Raw genomic sequence first — 20,124 nt, 5'->3', positions numbered from 1 at the left:
AACAGGTTTTTGGAGAGAAGAAAAGGAACTCGGCTTTGGACATGTTGGGTCTGAGGATACCCGTGGGCTATCTGGATAGAAACATCTAATAAACATTTTGATTTATGGGTTTGGAGCCCAGGAGAGAGATCTTGGCAAAAGATAAAGATTTGAGAGTCAGTGGCCTATAGATTCATTCATGCACTGATTCAACAAATATGCACGCACTTACTAACTGCTGTGTCCCAAGTATTAAATACAGTGGTGAAGCAAGCAAACATTTTTCTAGTTTCACAAATATCACAGTCAAGCCTGGTAGCCGATATCATGGAAATAAAGAAAATAACATAGGGAATATATATATAAGGAGAGATGAGCACAAATGCTGGAGAACACCAGCATTGAAGAGGTGGACAAAAGAAAAAGAACAATCAGGAGAGGATGATGGTTTGAATGGATGAGCCCTCAGGTTTCCCCCTCCCAAGTCCTCATGCTAAACTAAACTAAGTTTTCAAAATAGATTGGTTGCTTTTTCCGGTGGCAGGATTGAAGTACGTTCACATTCACTCTGTTCAGAAATTCATTTTAAGTCGTCCTTAAAATAAGGAATTTCACAGGTTGGAACTGAAACAAGTATCAGCCCGCAAGCAAGTGACGCAGACAGAGATGAGCAAGAGCTGGAGATCAACCCAGATTTTCCTACTCAGCTCTGAATTTCCTTGCTATTGTTATATGGGTCTTAAGTCAAACTTAACGCACGTTGTGGTTGGATTTCCTTTGTTATGGTCTGTGGGATAAATGTGATGTTAACGTTGTCACAGTAGAAAGAGATATTATGCTGTTTTGCCAAGACTTCGTTAGAGAGATTTATTATTTATTTATTTATTTATTTATTTATTTATTTATTTTTACTTCTCAGTTCTTTTAACCCAAGAGGCAACACCTCAGGCACTTACCAAGTAGAAGTCAACTAAATACCTGGGTGTGGGTTGTTTTAAAAGGTGAAATTTCTTTTAACCCAAGAGGCAGTACCTCAGGTGCTTACCAAGTAAAAGTCAACTAAATACCTGGGTGTGGGTTGTTTTAAGAGGTGAAATTTCTTAGGCACTTCCTCAAATGAATTTTGCCTTTTTAAAAAAATTGTTGTGTATCTACATGATTCTTTTTTTCTTTTTTTTATTAAGATATAATTGGCATAAACATTCTGTGAGTTTCAAGTGTACAACACAATGATTCAATTTGTATGTATTGCAAAATGATCACCACAATAAAGTCCAGTTGACATCCATCACCACACATTGTGCCATTTTATTTTAAAAAAGCAAGTTCTGATTATTGCATATTCTAAAAATTAGAGCCGCTTCATCTAAAATATCATAGATTGTATGTTTGATATAAAAATTGACTGAAAATTGTCTTTTAATTCTCAGCCAAAACATCTTTCTTATGCAAAAGTCCAGTGTAACCAAAAGAAAAAGAATAATTTGTAGGTCCATTTATAATTCTACAAAGCGTGGTGATTTTTTTTGCATGTGTTTATGTGCATGATATTTAACAAATTTATTGGTGCATAAACTATGCCACAGGTAAACTTGCTTCCTTTTAGTAGTGGGCAAAATCTTGCTTTTATCAATAACATAAATCTTATTTATGGATTGTTTGTTGTACATTCAGACTAGTCCAGTTTCTTACATTGCGTTTCTTAAAGGTATGTTTCTTATTTCAAAGAACACTTATTTAAAAAAAAAATCCCTTCAGCCAACTACTTTTCCTTGACCCTAATTTTAAAGCAGGAGATTACACTAGCCCTATAAGCAGATCCCTCAACTAGATTCTACCTGTGAGACTCAGAATCAGAAAACTTTAGAGGCAGAGAGGGAAATGACATTCGTAAATTATGTATTCCTTGCCATTTATGAATATGTTCCTGTATATACCATAAAAATAAATAAGCAGTTGACAATTAGATGTAATATCAGATATCTTAAAGGAAATTAATTATATCCAGCAAAAATAAAGCAGATACAGAAATCAAAGAGTAAGTCATTTTGAACAATTAATTTATTATCTTTTCTCAAAAAATAAGGTTCAACCCACCCCTCCACAAAAAACTCTTGTCTCAAAACAAATATAAAGTTTTATTTGTGCTCAAAAGAATTTGTGTTTATGTTTCAAGGGTTGGGGCTTGTCTTTTGCAGTCTGACTTCTTAAGGATTCACGCTATGGTGCCTGTAGAAATGAAGGGGGAACATCTTTAAATCTTGTTTGGTTTGAAGGAATGGATAGCTAATCCCGATCAGATGTTTCTTTAGAGAACAATGTTTAAAAACTGTTAGGGAATTTAGCTATCCTAGCTGATTCTTAGGTAGGCTGTTTTCATCCCAGTTGTGAAGGTCTCAGAGGTCAGCCAAGGTAACCATTTATTTTAAATCGTCTTTTGTTTCAGATTTCCTGTTGAACTTTTTTTTTTAACCATTTCAAAAATCACCCAGTTGTTGTGTTGTAGCTTTCCATAACCTCCAGATTCAAACCAAAAAACCATCTATGTAACTAAATGACTATACCCTCCTACGTGACTCTAACTAGAGCAGAATATGAAATTAGACTTCACATTTTTTAATCACAATGAAACTAATATTTGAAATTCTCTTGTCAGATGTCTTCTATTTATGACACTTCGCTTCTTTTGTTTTTGTTTCCCCAGGACATTTGGGCTTCCAGGACAGTTTTGTCACATCAGGGGTTTTTAGTGTGACTGAGCTAGTAAGAGTGTCACAGAGTAAGTATAATTTTGCTTTGATTTGGTACAGATTTGCCTTGGGTTTGTGCTTACCTTTTGCCTAGGCCTCCTAAAGACATAAATACCTTTCAGAATCTCCTTTTCATACTCCTACTGGAAGAATTTTGCCACGTAGTTTGTTTGACAGCCAAGAATTTAGATCAGGAAAAATTAATATCATTTTAATGTGAGACATAGGGAAAGAATTGAAATCCTGAGTGTCTCACATAGTCCCTAGTTTATAGTGTGAACCTGTTTTAAAAAAATTGAGGCTTCCCGGATTTCTAAGGAATTCTGAGTTTTAAAAGAATTTGTTTTTGACCTTTAAAGAATGCTAATGCCCTTAGCATGAGTGACACCGTGCAGCATGATCATTACCAGCTTGTCAATAATCACCAACAACAGTGAATTAAGAGTACCTGTCACCACCCTGTTCCATTGATCAAAGGGTCATTGATTGTATTTTTGCTATGACATAATCCAGACGGTCCAAGGAGAAAGTATAGGATTCTCCCTCTCCCTCCCTCCACCCCATGTAAACACACACCCCCCCACACACACACTGTTGCCTTCCCACAAAAACATCTCTTTGTTTTTGTTTAAAACCATACCTATATTACCCCTGAAACTAACATAATGTCATACATCAACTATACTTCAAAAAACTAATAATAATAATTTTCATCACGCTTCAAACAACTTTGCAGGCCTTGAAAAGATCATAGGCCTTAGGCATTGTGCCTATTGTGCTTAATGGATGAAAATAAAAGTTTCTGGCTAACATTAAAAAAAGCGTATCTACAATGACTATGGTGTTCTAGGTCCTAATACCAAGGAAAAATGTATTAAATATTAAAATTTTATTTTTTATCCCCCTTCAACTTCAAAACACCACTGGTGGATAAAATTTACATTGTTGAAATTGGTTTCAAGCTGCATCAAATTCTTTGTGGAATGAGGTGGAGTAAAAATAAATATTTTTATTTCAAGTTCATACCCTCCATTCACTGTATTACAGTCTTGCAAGCTTGACCGAGTAAGCAAGTCAATCTCATGACAAGATGTCAGGTCAAGCAAGCCAAGCCATCCTGATCTCACAGGCTCAGGTTCTGTCTGTTCTTATTTCTTAAAAATCCAGAAAGTGGGATACAAGGTGTGGGCAGGGGATCTGAGGGTGGAGGGAGAGTCTATCCGCTAAGCACTGTGCTAGGTTTTCATGTATGTTACATAAAATTATTCCTTGCAATAAACATGTGAGATTAAGAAATTACTCTCATTTTTACAAATGAGTTAAATCGAGGGTCTGGTTAAGTCATTTTTCCAAAGTCAAACAAGTGGATAAAAGGTTAAGCTAAGTCTGTGTAGCACTAGAATCTGTACTCTTAGACTAGCCCAAAGGAACTTGAAGAAATCTACAACCTGAGACTAGACAGGGAAAACAGCAGGAAGGTAACCATGGGTGTTAGAATTCTACAGTCGGGAACCCTTGGTTAATGCTGGGATGCTCTGCTGTAGGGGGTCAGAACCGTAAAGAATGAAGCATTATGAGCAGCAAGTTATGACTTGGAATGGCGAAGTTGCTGCCATATGATGAAGTGTGCTTAGAGTACCAACCAGCGAGCTGCAGAGAAGATTGCCTTGTTAACTTGGAGGATATATACTGCCCTAGCACAGCTGATGACCCAGTTATTTGCCATAGACAAATAAAAATACATTTGTATGTATATTTTTTTACTTTTTAAAAGATTTTTAAAAGGTGATCATCATCGTACATTTTTCTTGCAATTTTAATAATAATAGTAATATAGAGTATATGTATTAGAGTATAACTGTCCTAATGGCATTACTGGGGCATACATTCATTCATAGAGGCCTTACTGGGATCTAATCATAGCCTTAATGAGTGAAAAGAAAACCCTTTTAAGATTGGTGCACAAGACCTTTTTTATTCTACCCTTGCTGCTGTAATACGTACCTTTAGTCTTCATTACTCTCAGTGTCCTGAGGCCTGGGGGTTTGTATGTGAAGGCCCACACTGCTCAGAACCATCCTTCTTCCACTGTCTCTGTGTCCCTTTAAGGTCTTATATCCCAAGCCTTATCAGTTCCAAACTTGACTAGATTTCCATTCAGTCTACCACACGTGGTTGCCAAGGGAATTCTCAACCTGCCTTCAAGATTGCCAGGGGGTATGGCCAGACCACACACTGAATCTACAGAGGGACCTGGTTTGTTTCCTGTCCCTGTTTAGAGGGCTGTGCTGCTGATGCCTGGCATAGTGAGCATCCTTCGGCTCTTGAATGCTTTTCGATTCTGTACACTGCTGTGTAATTGCTCTAGGACTCACTCACACATGCCCTCATGCTGACTGAAACTGTTTGGCAAGAGTGGGACTGGGCTGTGTCAGCTAAACCATGGCTTCAGGCCAAACTGCCATCCAGAGCACCCTGCCTCCTGCAGATCTTTAATCCAGGTTTGTTCAGGGTCTGTGTCTCAAGATTGCCTTGGCTGATGAGGGAAGGGTCGCCCAGCTCGTGTTTCCTCACCCGCACACCTTTCTGAAAGACGTAACACTCAGACCACAGGATGGAGTCAAAATCCTTAACCATTCCTTATGGCGCTGCCCACCTCCCCACATTAGAAGAGCTAAGCATCCATTCTAGAGGTGCAGTGGACACTTTTTCCAGATAAGTGGGGCTGGGGTGCATTCTGTAACCTTGAGATAGAAATAAGCTAACTGGCATGTAAGTTGATTAAATGCATGATGTTAGCCCTGGTAGGAGCATAATGTAACATATGAAAAATTACAGTAGCCAGCATTTATCAGCCATACACCAAGTACCCGGCATTGTGCTAGGCACCATTCAGTCCTCCCATGGTTGCCGTTATTGTCCCTTTTAATAGATGAAGGAGTCGGTGATGCTCAAAGTTAAGAAACTTGCTCTTTTCACTTTACTGTACTCAGCTAGCTGCCTGTAGACATTTTTGTCATAACCTCTCCTATAACTGCATTATAGAACTAAACAATCCAAAGATTCTGTGCTTTTATTAAATTATCATTTCTTATTAGAGTTGATAAACTTTTCAATTGTTAATATGTGCATTAAAAAAAAAAAAGTTTAAATGATTTTCAGGTAAACCAAAACAAGTAAAATACTTAATTACAATTTTTTTCCTGGATTTGTTTTCAGGTTTGATTTTTTTTTAATGAATAGACTTTCAATATCGCTTCCTCCCCAGTTTCCTCTATGATTGACATCTTTTGTTAGTGAGCTACATTTATTATAATTGGTGAGCTGATATTGATACATTATTATTAACTCAAGTCTGTAGTTTACATTAGGGTTCATCCGTTGTGTTGTACATTCTATGTGTTTTGACAAATGTTTTACAGTATCATACAGAATAGTCTATTACAGTATCATATTACACTATTACAGTATCATACAGAATAGTCTATTACAGTATCATATTATTACACTATTACAGTATCGTACAGAATAGTCTATTACAGTATCATATTATTACACTATTACAGTATCATACAGAATAGTCTATTACAGTATCATATTATTACACTCTTACAGTATCGTACAGAATAGTCTATTACAGTATCATATTATTACACGATTACAGTATCGTACAGAATAGTCTATTACAGTATCATATTATTACACTATTACAGTATCGTACAGAATAGTCTATTACAGTATCATATTATTACACTATTACAGTATCATACAGAATAGTCTATTACAGTATCATATTATTACACTATTACAGTATCATACAGAATAGTCTATTACAGTATCATATTATTACACTATTACAGTATCATACAGAATAGTCTATTACAGTATCATACAGAATAGTCTATTACAGTATCATACAGAATAGTCTATTACAGTATCATACAGAATAGTCTATTACAGTATCATATTATTACACTATTACAGTATCATACAGAATAGTCTCACTTCCTTACAAATCACGTGTGCTCCAACTAGTCATCTTCCCACTCCCCCAACAAGTGATCTTTTTACTCTTTCTATAGTTTAGCCTTTCACCTGGATGTTTCTAATGGCCTCAGAGCCTTAGAATTTCTTCCACTGTGCTGCACATTTCTTCTTAACTTCCTCCTGTCTATCCCAGCCCCACCCAGTCCCCCCAGTCACACCTGTGACCACATACGTGGCCCAGAAATTTCACGCTAATGGTGGCCTTAGCTTGAAAATGTTCCCTCTTTCTGGATCTTTCGAATTCAGTTTTTAAATTTGCTAATACAAATATTGACATTCCCCAGGTTTCCAGTTCGTTTCTGTTTTTAGTTTTCCTCCTTTCAAATTTAATAGAGGAGGGAGATGCTATTTCAGTATTTCCTCATGAGGATTCACTGAAATAACTGTGCTAAGTTTGTTGATTATAATCGTGTTACTACAGGGTGGCCATGGCCGAGAAACTCAAGAGAAAGCTGCGGGCTTAGCCTTGCACATTCAGAGGTGAGGGTCAGGCGACAAGTTTGCTTGACATGAAATCATCCTGCTCAGATGCACGGGGCTGTTGGAATCAGGGCCTCCTGCTGCAGTCTCCCACCAATTCGCCTCTTACCCTTGCCTCCTGCCTGCCTACCTTTTAATTTTTTGCATCATCCAGTCTCCGTGAAAGGCAAGAAAGGAGAGTTCTGTTTCTCTTAGCAGCAAAGAGAGTACTGTAGCATAAAAGTAAATGTATATTCATTCTCCTCCTACCTTTTCCCCCATGTGCTAGGACCATCTGAAAGTAGTTCTGGTTATTTATTACTTTGTTCCGGGGGAGGGAGGGCGACATACAGACCACTAGACACGTTGCCAGAGAGAGAGAGAAGTCTTCTCTGCTCTGGGGGAGGGGGTTTATAAGTGCTAACGTTGAGGTTCAGAATCATTAAAGTTGTTTTAGCATAAGACTGTGAGGAAGGAGACAGGAACCATCTGTTGAAATGGCTCTTACATGATGCTGCATTTTCAAACAAAGCCTTCTAGAAGCATTTTCAGATGGGTCTCTTTCCCATGAAGTTGCTACAAAGAGAGCCCACTCTACTGGTGGCTAAATGATGCTGCTTAGATAGCTCTCTGTCAGCACCCTCTCTTGTTTATTTTGCACCAGTGTTTGCCCCAAAGTGTGTGCTTTGAGGCTGTCAAATATCCTTCCTGGTATGCACCCAGAAAATCCTCCCGAAAAAATCCACTACTTCTGCCCATATCCTTCTAAAGTGCTGACTCTTTTATTTGAAGTTGGTGGAGTGACTCTGAAACCTTAAATACTTCACTGGGAAAGAGGAAAACCGCAAATACACACAGGCCATTGTGACTCTGGCCTGACGGGTTCTAATTTTCTAGCAGTGGTTTGTACACCCGAGCTGGCTGCAAGGGTTAAGTAAACTTCGTGGCTGGGTATGATTTCATGGCCCTGGAATTTTGAAAAGCCAGGGTTCTCAGTACACTGTGGCCAGCCTTAGAGTCTTTGGGTGTGAAAACCACTCTCAGTTACCCAGACTGATTTTGGGTTCCTGTTGCATTGCTGCAGAATCTATTAAAATCCAGCAGCTGAATCGTCCTGGCTCTGCCACAAAGCTAGGCTGCTGGGTGGCTACAGGATTCCCGAGTTGTTTGTCAATGGAGAGTGGGAGTGAATGGAGCAAGGCATATGCCTCAGCCTGGCATGAGGTGGCACCCTAGTGGCTGTTTTCTGCCTTAGAAATGTGCACTCTTTCTGTATTCTTACACGAGATTTGTCATTAAGATCCAAATTGCAGTTCATGTGTAAAATTCTTTCTTAAGTCTCTAGGCCCTTTGTGTGTCTCTGGGGGCCCATATCCACACCCTTGGATTTTCTGACCAGCAATTTAGTAGGAACTATTGCCAGTAGTCTAACCTGCCGTGATGGCGCTACTACAACAGAATTAACTCGGCTCCAAGGCACAATAAGGAAACGAAGATCTTTGGTAGGGACAAGCCCAAACTTGAAAATTACGAAACGTTCCTGCAAAGAAGGACTCATGAGGAAATTGGTGTAGGATAAGGGATTCCGGATGTCCTAGTCCTTTGGGGTGCCATTTATTTGCCAGATTTTACGTCTTTGTTAAAGTGGAATAGATTTGAAACTTTCTTTTCTGAATAGGTGGCCTGTTGGTTCACCTTTGATCATGGCATTGGAAATTATTTTTAAAAATCAGGTTATATTCTTACGCAAGCTCTTCTTTCGAAAGAAACCATTTGGGCTTGAGCATTAAAGGAAGAAACAAAAAGATTATAATAAAAAATACACTGCAGCCCTAGCATGAACAGTGGCTGTGACCTTGCCTCTTGTTTGCCATTACACAATTCAATGGCAGTCCACTCAAACTATACTCTCGATCAATATCCTATTAAAGCAGCACAAAAAGTCTCCATAAACTTAGTGGTTAGCTATGTTTATAAATGGAACTCGGCATAATTAGATGGTCAATAGCAGGCTCTACTAGTAATTTTAAAATGAACATCACACATTTTCTATCTGTAGAAGTCAATGGCACCTCCTCCAGAGTAAGGGTATCGTGTGCAGCAGACAAAAGAGTAGGAGTCCCTTTAAAAAAATCATAATGCCTATCTCCAGAATGCAGTTTTTCAAGAAAACCTGTTACATTACGGAACAGAAAATACTGATTGGCCCTATATATTTTTTCATTTGCCAGTCTAAGCCACCTTATGCTGAATATATTATGACATTGCAAATGTTTTATTTTCTAGTTTTAATCAACCCCTCATGGAGAGATAAAATAATAAATATTGCCATACTCTTAGGAAGAAAAATACCAGTCTGGCTGGCTTAATTTAGTGGGTTTCCTCTACTATAATTCAATAAATTTTCAAAATAAATACTGAAATTGAATTACTTCATAAGGATGTTTTGTTGTATCATTTTTTTTCTTTTAATTTTCTTGACATATTTGGGGTGAATATTTGGACAGTAAAGCTGGCAACAAATGGAATGAACTGACAGTAGCAGGAAATTTTCGTCAACTACTCTTCCTTCTGAATCCCGGCTCACAGTATGTGTGGCCAAACGTGATTTTTTGTTCTGTCCTACTCTCCTCACCCACTAGAGAAAGAGCCACATAAAGTAAAAGGTGTTCCCACCCTTACCTACAAATTGAAATGTGCATATACCTTGTGTTTGGTGTGGGCTCTGGCAGCCGTGTTATGACCACCATGTCGGCTGAAATTAGAGCTATGATAAGAACAAGCTTATGACATCGGCAGACCCATCCGATGCTGTGCCAATGCTGTGCATGAAGGTCTTGTCCTTTCTGTTACACTCATACCCCTACAGCCTTCCTGGTTAGAGCTGGCAGTGAGTTCTCATAGCAAGATTTAGAGGGCCTCTTGTTTTCTTTTCTTAGCTGAAGCTCCTACTAAATTTACCAGACTATGAACATTTTTATGGTAAAGGTTTGACTCAGGGAGAAGCAAAACACATAACACCTTGATGTACATACTATTTTGTTATCACGATCTCTTTTCATATATTCATCTATTTCTCATCTTTTCTAGGTAATTTTTTCTTTGGATAATATATTATATAAAATATATATGCAAGATGGCATAATGGTATCATAAAATAGTCCAGGATAATAGATTTGGGGATCTGGCCTTACCAAGTGACTTTGGGCAACATTTAACCCCTCTCAGCTGTGTTCTCCTGATAGGTAACCATCATTTATTCAATCAGCAAAGATTTATTAAGTACCAATTGTGTGCTGGGTCTAAGTCTGAGTGCTGGAAATAGAAACACCTTTCAGAATCGATAGCTAGTGGGAAGCAGCCCCATAGCACAGGAAGATCAGCTTGGTGCTTTGTGACCACCTAGAGGGGTGGGATAGGGAGGGTGGGAGGGAGATGCAAGAGGGAGGAGATATGGGGATATATGTATATGTATAGCTGATTCACTCTGTTATAAAGCAGAAACTAACACACCATTGTAGAGCAACTATACTCCAATAAAGATGTTAAAAAAAAAAAAAAAGAAACACCTTTCAGGAGTGTTTCAAGGATGAAGTGAGAAAATGTCAAGAGTCTAGCACATAGTAGATGCTCAACAATGGTAACTACTATGATTATTATTGAACAAAGCCTCTGTCCCCGATCTTTCACTCAGAGCTGATCCTTGAGTTGACCACACTATCAGCAAATTTATTAAAAATGTGTGTGTGTGTCTATATGTGCTGAGTGTGTGTGTGTATAAATTAAGACGGACTGATGTTAGAATTCATGTTCTAAAAATCAATTTATTACAAGGACCATTCTAGTGACCCTTTCAGAGTTAGTAATTCCGATAGAAAAAGAGCATGCCAATACTAGATCTAATTCATCTGCTTTAGGAAGCCAGAAAATTCTTATTCCTCACGTTTTCAGCCAAAGCCTATGTTTCTGCATTATTCTTGGAATTTCTCTTCCAGGGTATAGAATGGATAACAAGATGTTTAAAAATTCTCGGTCTAACATTGACACGTTAACAACTTTTTAAGTGGCCAGCCACACCATGGTTATTTTTATCAGAGTTTTTCAAAGTATTTGGTTCTATAGTATTTGAAAATTTTGCTTTCTCTTACATTATGGGTGTAAGAATTCCAGTATGCTGGAGGTCATTACTGCCAATTGGTTTTTAGTATATCTTCATTTATGCACTCATAAGCCTCAATTTTTAAAGAGCAGATATTCATATCCAATAGGTAACATTGGGGAACTAAAAGGCATTTGGGGGCTTTCCAAAAGCCTGACACGATAAGACTGCAAATATTATTGAGATTTTGGCTGGAATATATTGTCCTCACTATAACTCTTGCTGATTACAAAGACTGTTGCTGATGACCCTATAGGCTTGTCTAGGACAAGACTGAGGGGGTTCACACTCAGAAAAGCCACATATTAGGTCAAATACTGGGAACTGAGTTAATCCAGTATGTGATTAGTGTGAGGACATATTAGCACCCAGAATTTTTCAATAGATGGAGGAGGGAAAAAATTAAACAGTTCTTGGTGAAAATATTGAGAAGTATTGCAGACAGCTGGATTTGTAGGTTGTTGGGATGGGACTCTGTTGACATAGTTTGGTTTCCTAATTGCTAATGGTCAGATAGTCCCAGTGCACTCTTGGTTAAGGGGCTTATGTTTAGAAGCCCGTCCTTGGTTTATAGATCATTGTGGTGAAAAGATCTCTTCGGCTATCATATCTATTCCCTGTCAGAGAAGACTTAATCCCATGGCTGAGGCTGTATCATATACTAAACGGGTACCACATTTGACCTCAACCAAAAGCTAAGAAGAGATGATACTCTAAAATGCAGAAAATCAATTTCAGTCCCAAAGGCAGAAGCCACTAATGCAAGAGATCCGTCAGCATCACTCACCCCGCTGTGGGTTGCTCTGCAGGACCAGGTGTCAGGCCCTTCACCCAGTGAAGCACTGCCTGCCACTCTAAAGACCTGTAAAAACAAAGAAGGGAGGAGGAGGAGGAGGAGGAGATAGTTGTTTTTGCCAGTTAAGTGGTAGGTGATAAATATTTCTCTATTTAAATCTTACTGAATTCATCTCCCCAGTAACCAATGATGAAGGAAAGACAAGGAGACTAGAAATGTGGGTTTCCCCTCTGTTTCTTCGGGCAGGTATCTAGAGATAGCTGGGTTCAAATCCCTGCTCTGTCACATGTTTAGCTGTGTGATGTTGATCACGTTACTTAACCTCACAGCTCCCTTTTCACTTCTAAATGAGAAGAATACAAGGGCATATTCCATGTCCCCATGCAAGGATGAAATGAGATAATTCAGGTAAAACACCTATCCCATTGCCTGGCTCTTAATAAATACTCGATAAGTACTAGTTCTTCACCATTTTTCATTAAGAAGCTCATATAATTTTAGTTCAACTCAGTAAACATTTGTTGCATGTGAATATATGAAGCATCCTTCACTGTGTGCTGAGAATACAGAAATAAGTAGGAGACAGTTCTTTCCTTTATAGAGTAGATATGTAAGTTTACTGAGATCCAAGACTGGACTTTATGGCGATAAAGTGCCTGAATATGCTTTATTTACAAATTGAACTCACAGTAATTATCTATCAAAGATAAACCATCTTCATGGCTCATAGTGGGGAGGAAGAGGGTATCAGTGAATGGTTCCTATTTTCGTAAAAGGAAAATATTGTTTTAGAAATAAAAATTCCTCTATTTACCTTCTTTGCCACCACAAATTTACGTATTCCTTACCCTGTGTCCTCAAAACGTGAATGTGTGAAAACAGTGCTCTGTGTTAGCTGCTTTTGGCACCTAATGCTACATTTCATAATGAAACATTGCTTCAATCTTATAATAGCAGGGAAGTTCATTTTCACCTGGAGGGAAACCCTTGCTTTGGTTCAGTGCCTTTCTTTTATGTTCCATTCTGGAAAAACATACTCCAAGCCTGCATTGGGTCAGACCTTTCAGAATGGAAGAGTGGGGAAAGGAGATCAGCACATGGTTTACAGACTAGAAATCTGCTTGGCAAAGGAGTTGCTGAAGACCGTGGCGTAGAAGCTGCAGAGAAAGTACCTTTATGATTGATTTGCATTCAAGTCAGACTGACTGCCGTGTGGTCATTTTTCTAACCCATAACTGCTCACACGGCAGCAGTCTGCTATCTGCAGGGTGTCTGAATTATAGCAGTCTATGCCCGTGTTCCCTCTTATACAAATTACTTACACTGGTTTCTTTTTCCATGCAAATTCATCAGTTTTACAGCCCTTCGAAGCCACAGTCAGGAAACTCTGGCCGAGAGCACAAATTGATAAAATGAGTTAATTTTACTATACTTACTTTTTTCTTTCTAAGAGCCCTCTCTCATAAGCAGTGTTCAGGAAGCATATTACGGTAAAAGGAAGATAACAAAGGAGTTGAATTTTCTTGCCACAAATTACTTTCCAAGTTAATTCCCTTTAACGATGATTCCAGATTTGCTTGAGTTTTCATAGCATTGTGCGTTTACAACTGTGCCTTTGATAAAAAGAAGAACAAGTATTTTCCCATGTTCACTCCTTTTGTGCCAGTGGCATGGACTTTCTTACAAGATCTGTGCCGCTAGAATGCAAAACAACACTAAATTGTGCTGGGCCCATAGAACTGTGTGCTGTTGTTGGACTTTTTTCCCCGCCCCAGTCTTAAAGTACAAGTTCCCAAAGTCTCAGTGAGTACATTAGAGTACGTAATCTAGAGAGAAATAAACCTCTCTTTTTTTTTTTTCAATAGTTATTTTACAAGTTGGAAATCCAGTACTAAATCCTGATAGTCTTTTTGGGGGGATACCTATTAGCCAATATTCCATCTTCTTTAGTTGCGGTGCAAATTTGAGGAAAGACCAGCTATGACTGTTAATCTTTAAAATGTAAACCCCACGAGGGCAAGGGTTTTTATATATCTTGTCCACTGATGGATCTCAAGCATCTGGAGCAGAGCCTGGCATATTAAAGGTGCTCCATAAATATTTGGTGAATTCAACTGAATGCAGCCTCTCAGAGAAGATGTGCCATTAGCCATAGGCTGGCTGCACTAGTCATTTAGTTAATGCTCCCCGCTGATTCCCACTGAACAAGTTGGGAACTCAGTACACTGTTATCTCCCAGGCAGAGTAGCTTGAAATTTTGGATAGAGTGTTTTTTTTCCATCATCTTCTCTTTCCAGCAATGCAAGCCTGAGAAGATTGTCTCTGGTGGATGGCAGAAGTTCAATAACCACAACCTTATCCAACTACTAATGTGTACAGAAGAGCAGGTCATTAAGAGGGTTGGCTACTAAAGTAACCCCTTTCTTCCAATAGCCCACATTACTGTAATGATTCCTTAATAGCAAACCGTTTATTAAGAAATGACACAAAGACTACATGCTACTCATGACAGGAAAGAAGGGCGGGGGGAGGGGGATGAATGACTTAGGAATAACATCTTAAGAGACAATTCCCCAACGTTAACCTTTGGAGGAAAACTCCTTGGTGGAACAAAATCCACAAATACTTCAGGCTGGAGTAATCGCAGTGCCGCTTAAGAGAGTTGAGAAGCCAGTTCTCACTATTTATGTGTATTTACAGATTTCTAAGTGTCATTTTGCGCTGCTTAAAGTTTGGGAGAGGGGGTGCAAATGGAGAGGGAGGGTAGTTATTTACTCTTCTTAATTCAAAGTATATTTACTGATCATCAGCTGTTTGGGAACATAAAAGAGGCTGTGGGATCTGTAGGATTAAAGGCCATCTGGTATAAGGCCTCTGACTTCATGACCTAGGAAAGTTACTAAACCTCCTCGTGCCTCAGTCCTTCCTAGTGGTGTTGTAAGGATTAAATAGGATGAGGTGCTTAAAGCTCTTAGCCCAGTGTCTGCCCAAAAGTGATGCTTAGTAAATGTTAGTCCTTGTTGTTGTGATGGTGATAGCTGTAGCAGTGATGGGTGGTGCTGGTGGTAGTGGTGATGAATTTTCACTTTTATCATAATGAATATTAGAATTATGAGGTCCAAAGAGTGTAAGTGACTTAACCAAGTTCTGCACGTGGTTATTGGCAGAGCTGGACTCTAAACAATCTCTCCCAGGCCCTGACGAGCACTTTTTCTATGCCCTGGGATGTCTATCTTTACAGAGCTCAAATTGCACTCAATCTAGTTGGGTAGAAAATCTTATGTATGAGTTAATTAAAGAATGATGAAGCCTATGGTCAAGTACACATGGAGCAAAATCAGGTTTCACAATATACAGAGCAGACAGGAAATGTTGTAGTTGGTCCAATCCTTCCTTGACATCCCCACGTTTGATTGGCAGTGGCTATAATCTCTGCACCACACCAGCAGGCAGTTAGTCATTAGCTTCAGAAGCCCAGCATGACATCCTGGACAGACACCTGACAAATCATTTAACCCTCTCTCGACAACTTATTTCCCTAATTTGCAAAAAGGACGTAATACCATCATTAGCTAAGAAGCACATTTTGTTATATACATCTTTTTGATATTTTATATTTATTAGAATAGTATAATCATTTGCTCGTTTATGCCCTTCCATAGTGTATAATTAGAAACATGTCTTTTATACCTGTTTACTATCCAGAAAGAGGTGACAGATACCAATTGTGAAAATTCTATTTTCTTCCTTGACAGTGTAGTTTAGGTCTCCATTCCCTTTCGCCGGGACTCCCGAATCAACCTACCAACTGACTTCCCCACCTCCGGAGTCTTGGTCCCCTTATGCATATTCTGTATGCTGTCGTTATATTAACATTCCTCAGATTCAACAATTATTTTATCACCCCGCTACTCAGAAAATGTCATGGTTTCCACAGATCACCCACTTACCTCCTACCTCCAAACTTAGGTACATACTCTTTTGCTTAGAAACCCTCTCCTGTCTCCTTCTGGGCCTCTTTAAATCCCAACGATCCTTGAAGGCTCAGCTTAAGCACCCACCCTTCCTGGAGTTAACCCTTTTTCTGATCCCACAAGCCAGTGGGATCTATTACTCCTTTGAACTTTCCTAACACATTCTTTTCATTTTCCCTATGAGATTTAACACATTCAGCCTTGCATTAGATATTCAGGTATTATTTTATTATTCTGCTAGGTTGTAAACCCTGTGGGGACAGAGATACTACATACCCTTTTATCATCTCAAGTTTAAGGCCAATCTTGTACATGAAAGTCAGGGTGCTGCATCAGGAAAAGCACAGGTTTCGAGGTCAGACATCCTTGAATTTTAATCCTGGCTCTCTCTCTTTCTTGCCTTTCTGTGATCCAGGACAAGTGATTTAACCTCACTCCAGGGCTTAGTTCTCCTCATCTAGAAATGTACCTTTGCTGAAAAGATTGTTTTGAGGCTTAAGTTAGATATAATAAAGTGCTTCTCAAAACATGGCCCCCCAGGTACTCAGAAAAGCCTGCTGAAAGTACACATTTTGAGTTCTTAGTTACTTGTCAAGGCTCTTCCTGTTCTTCCGATTAGAGGCACTGAGAATACCCAACCCATTGCAAGGATACTTTGACTGTGACCTCTACCCTCAGATATAAGGCTTTCTCTTTGGCTGTCACAGTATCACTGAATCAGAGTCCACGCCAATAAGCTGACATTCATGCCAAACATACATACAGACAGCACTGGGTGATGTTTCCTTACAAGACTCTTTTCAAGAAGGCAGAATTTGGATGCTCTTTTTTAGATTATAGCTACCGTGTACTAAGTGGATCACAGGAAGTAAATATACAGGCAAGTTAAGGAACATTTCTGTGGGCCTAATTATTTTTTTATTCTCTCTGAGAAGTAGACACATCACATGCACACATGTAGTTTTCTTCCTTCGCCTGTTCTGGCTCCCTTGACGTTGTAAAAATATAAGCAAGGTAAAAGATATTTTCCAGGGTAGAACATGATAGAGTGTTAAATGGAAGAGCAGCTGGATGCTCACCAATAGGTGGAGGACCTCAGACTTCTCTCAGTGGCGTCAAGTCCATCTCACTCACATCTTGCTCTGTCTTTCCTTCCAAGAGGGAAGGAGTGGGGTCATGCAGTTTCCACGGCGCTCCATCCGGCGGAAGCCTCAACCCCATCTTGAAACTCGTGAAGAAAATCTAAATCCAGACCCATGATACTGATTAGCCTTATCCTCTTTTTTAGTTAACGAGAGATGCCAATCTCTAAGCTCCATGAAGGCACAAACATTAAGCACCTGGTGTACGCCATGTTGCTAAGAGGGATAATGGGTGGTCCATGCCCATACTAGAGCAATCCCCTCCCCACCCCATGACCTATTTCAGACATAAAATATTATGAAATCAAAGGGGAGATTATGTAAATAAATTTAATATAAAAAGCAAATTTGGGAACGACTAGCAAAATTATTAATTAGAACTCCCTTTACACTTATTGTCAAGCCTAACCATTTGTTTCTGAAGTAAAGGCCTTCCTCCATAGAGCCTGTCATTGAGAAATGTGTCTGAATTTCAGAAAGTATATGTGAATTTCAGAGCTTTCTGTTTCTTAGCAGTGACTATTTTTATATAACGATAGTTGCGATTAAGGTTTAGCCATTGCTATTAATCAAACAACTAAATGTTTATTTTAGAAATTGCTGTGTCCTCTCATGCCTTTTCTTGATTCCCTGGTTTTATTATGGCTTCACAATTCACCCAGTTTCCCAAGCAGGCATCCTGGGAATTATCCCATACTCCTCCTTTTCCATTATTACCACACTCAAGAAGTCAATACATTTTCTCAATTCTAACTCCTAAACAGCTGTCACCAGGCTCCTTTCTATCCCTTGCATTTAGACCACACCCCCATCTTCTCTTATTTAAATGAACTCCACTGGGCTCCACGGTTTTACTGATTATATTCTTTGGCTGCCACCCCTCCCCACTCCAAGCTTACCCTCCTGACAGGTGGTGTGTCTAGCTTATAAGTGCAGATTTGATGACAGCATTCCTATACTTTGTTGGTTCTCCTTTGACTAACAATCAATTCCATTTGACCAATGCTTACTGACTGCCTCCTGGTGTCAGGGATTGTATTAGATACTAGCAATATAAACCCAAAAGTCCCCAATGATAGTGGAGTGTGATAAGTCCTTTAATAGCTTATAAGCTTGGGAATCGACTGAACTCAAATTCAGAAACATGAATTTACCTACCTACATGAATTTACCTACATGAATTTACCTACCTACATGAATTTACCTACCTACCTACATGAAAATACCTACCTACCTACATGAACTTACTTACCTACATGAATTTACCTACCTACATGAATTACCTACCTACATGAATTTACCTGCCTACATGAATTTACCTACCCTTCATGACCTGACCTTAAATCTCCCCTCTTTTCCCCATGTATTATATACTACATCATATCAAGTTATCAGAAATCCAATCACATTTTATGTTCTCTTACCTTTGTAAATGCTGTTCCCTCTGCCTAGAATGCCTCCATTCCTCTCAGTTGGGTAAATCCTACTTGCCGTTTTAACATTCTTCCCAGGCATCACATTTACTGAGGCCCTTTTACTCCCTTGGACCTCTTATCCCTCAGCTGGGTTACATACCCACTTCTGTGCAGGCATAGCAATTTAGGAATAACTCTAGCAAAGGACTTATCAGACTGTATTGAAATTAATCTGTCAGCCTCACTCTCTAGAGCTGTTTCAGGGTAGGGACCATGTCATTGATTTAAGTGCCTTCCTTACCCAGCACAATCTTAGCAATAGCAGACTCTCAGTAATCATTTGCTGAAAGAATGAAAGTCCCTGGTTCATGATTTTCCTAATTATCCTTTCTTCTTATGGATATGAGCCTCTATTTAATTTATTTATATATCCACTTCTGTGGGTTTAAAACTCTCAAACTAATGCCTCAATACAGAAATATATGCATCTATTGCTCCCACCTTGTGTAATCTTTCAAAAGAACAGATTATTTGCACTTATATAGTTACATCACTGATTTTACACAGAATTGTTTTCCAAGATTGATAGATGTTATTTATTCATTTGAAAATATTTATTAAGCTACTCCTGTAAACAGGATATCCAGGACATAAAAAAGTACAGAGAATCACATCTCCCACAAGGGTCAGCTCTGAAAATCATGTGTTGTCAAAGTTATTTTTAACAGTCCCTTAAATCAGAGGTCGGCAAATTCTTCTATATAAATATTTTCTGCTGTGTGAACCATATGGTCTCTGTCACAGCTACTTGTCTCTGCTGTTGTAGTGTGGAAGCAGAGACAATATGTAAATGAAGGGGTGTGGCTATTCCAGTACAACTTTATCCACAAAAATTCTGGCTCAGGGACCATAGTTTGAGGACCCTGCCTTACATGAGAAGGTGGGACAAATAGTAAAGTAAAGATGTATGCAGGGTGCTGAGGTGATTCGGAGTAAGGAGAAATCACACATTTCTCAGGGCAAGAAATTGGGAATGGGTGGCCTAGAAAGATGAATTTGCAGTTCAGAACGAATTCCAAAATACAGATGAGTGGAAGCTATCAAGATCAGACAAAGTTAGAAAAGCCCAGGGAGTATTTTGTCTGGTCATTCAAGAAAAGTTTCAGACCAAAACGTGGAGGTATTTTTGTTAAAAGCATCCAGGAATGTTGCAACCTTGGTGACAATTTACCATTACAAAAAGAGAAAAGATGAAAGGTATGTTATAAAAAAAATATGTCCTTCCGATGTAGATGATTTTTATTGTCAATATTCTTTTAAGGTCCGAGTTCATTACTGATTATTTTTGATGATCTTACCATATAAATTCAAAAATAAAATGTGTTAAATGCGACACTGAAATA

The 20,124-nt window shown here is 38.8% G+C and overlaps 1 protein-coding gene across 5 annotated transcripts in view; it reads left to right on the top strand.

Moving 5' to 3' along the window:
* Positions 1–20,124, top strand: part of NFIA (nuclear factor I A) — a 369,893-nt gene that overhangs the window by 231,299 nt on the left and 118,470 nt on the right. For all 5 annotated transcript variants that reach the window (XM_061184139.1, XM_061184138.1, XM_061184136.1 and 2 more), the window contains one exon: positions 2,684–2,758. In XM_061184139.1, the coding sequence (XP_061040122.1) occupies positions 2,684–2,758 (75 nt within the window). The remainder of the gene's footprint in view (positions 1–2,683; positions 2,759–20,124) is intronic.

The sequence above is a fragment of the Eubalaena glacialis genome, chromosome 3 (assembly GCF_028564815.1).
Source record: "Eubalaena glacialis isolate mEubGla1 chromosome 3, mEubGla1.1.hap2.+ XY, whole genome shotgun sequence".
Classification (NCBI taxonomy): Eukaryota; Metazoa; Chordata; class Mammalia; order Artiodactyla; family Balaenidae; genus Eubalaena; species Eubalaena glacialis.
Note: the sequence above shows the minus strand (reverse complement) of the source record. Positions and strands in the feature narration are given on the sequence as shown.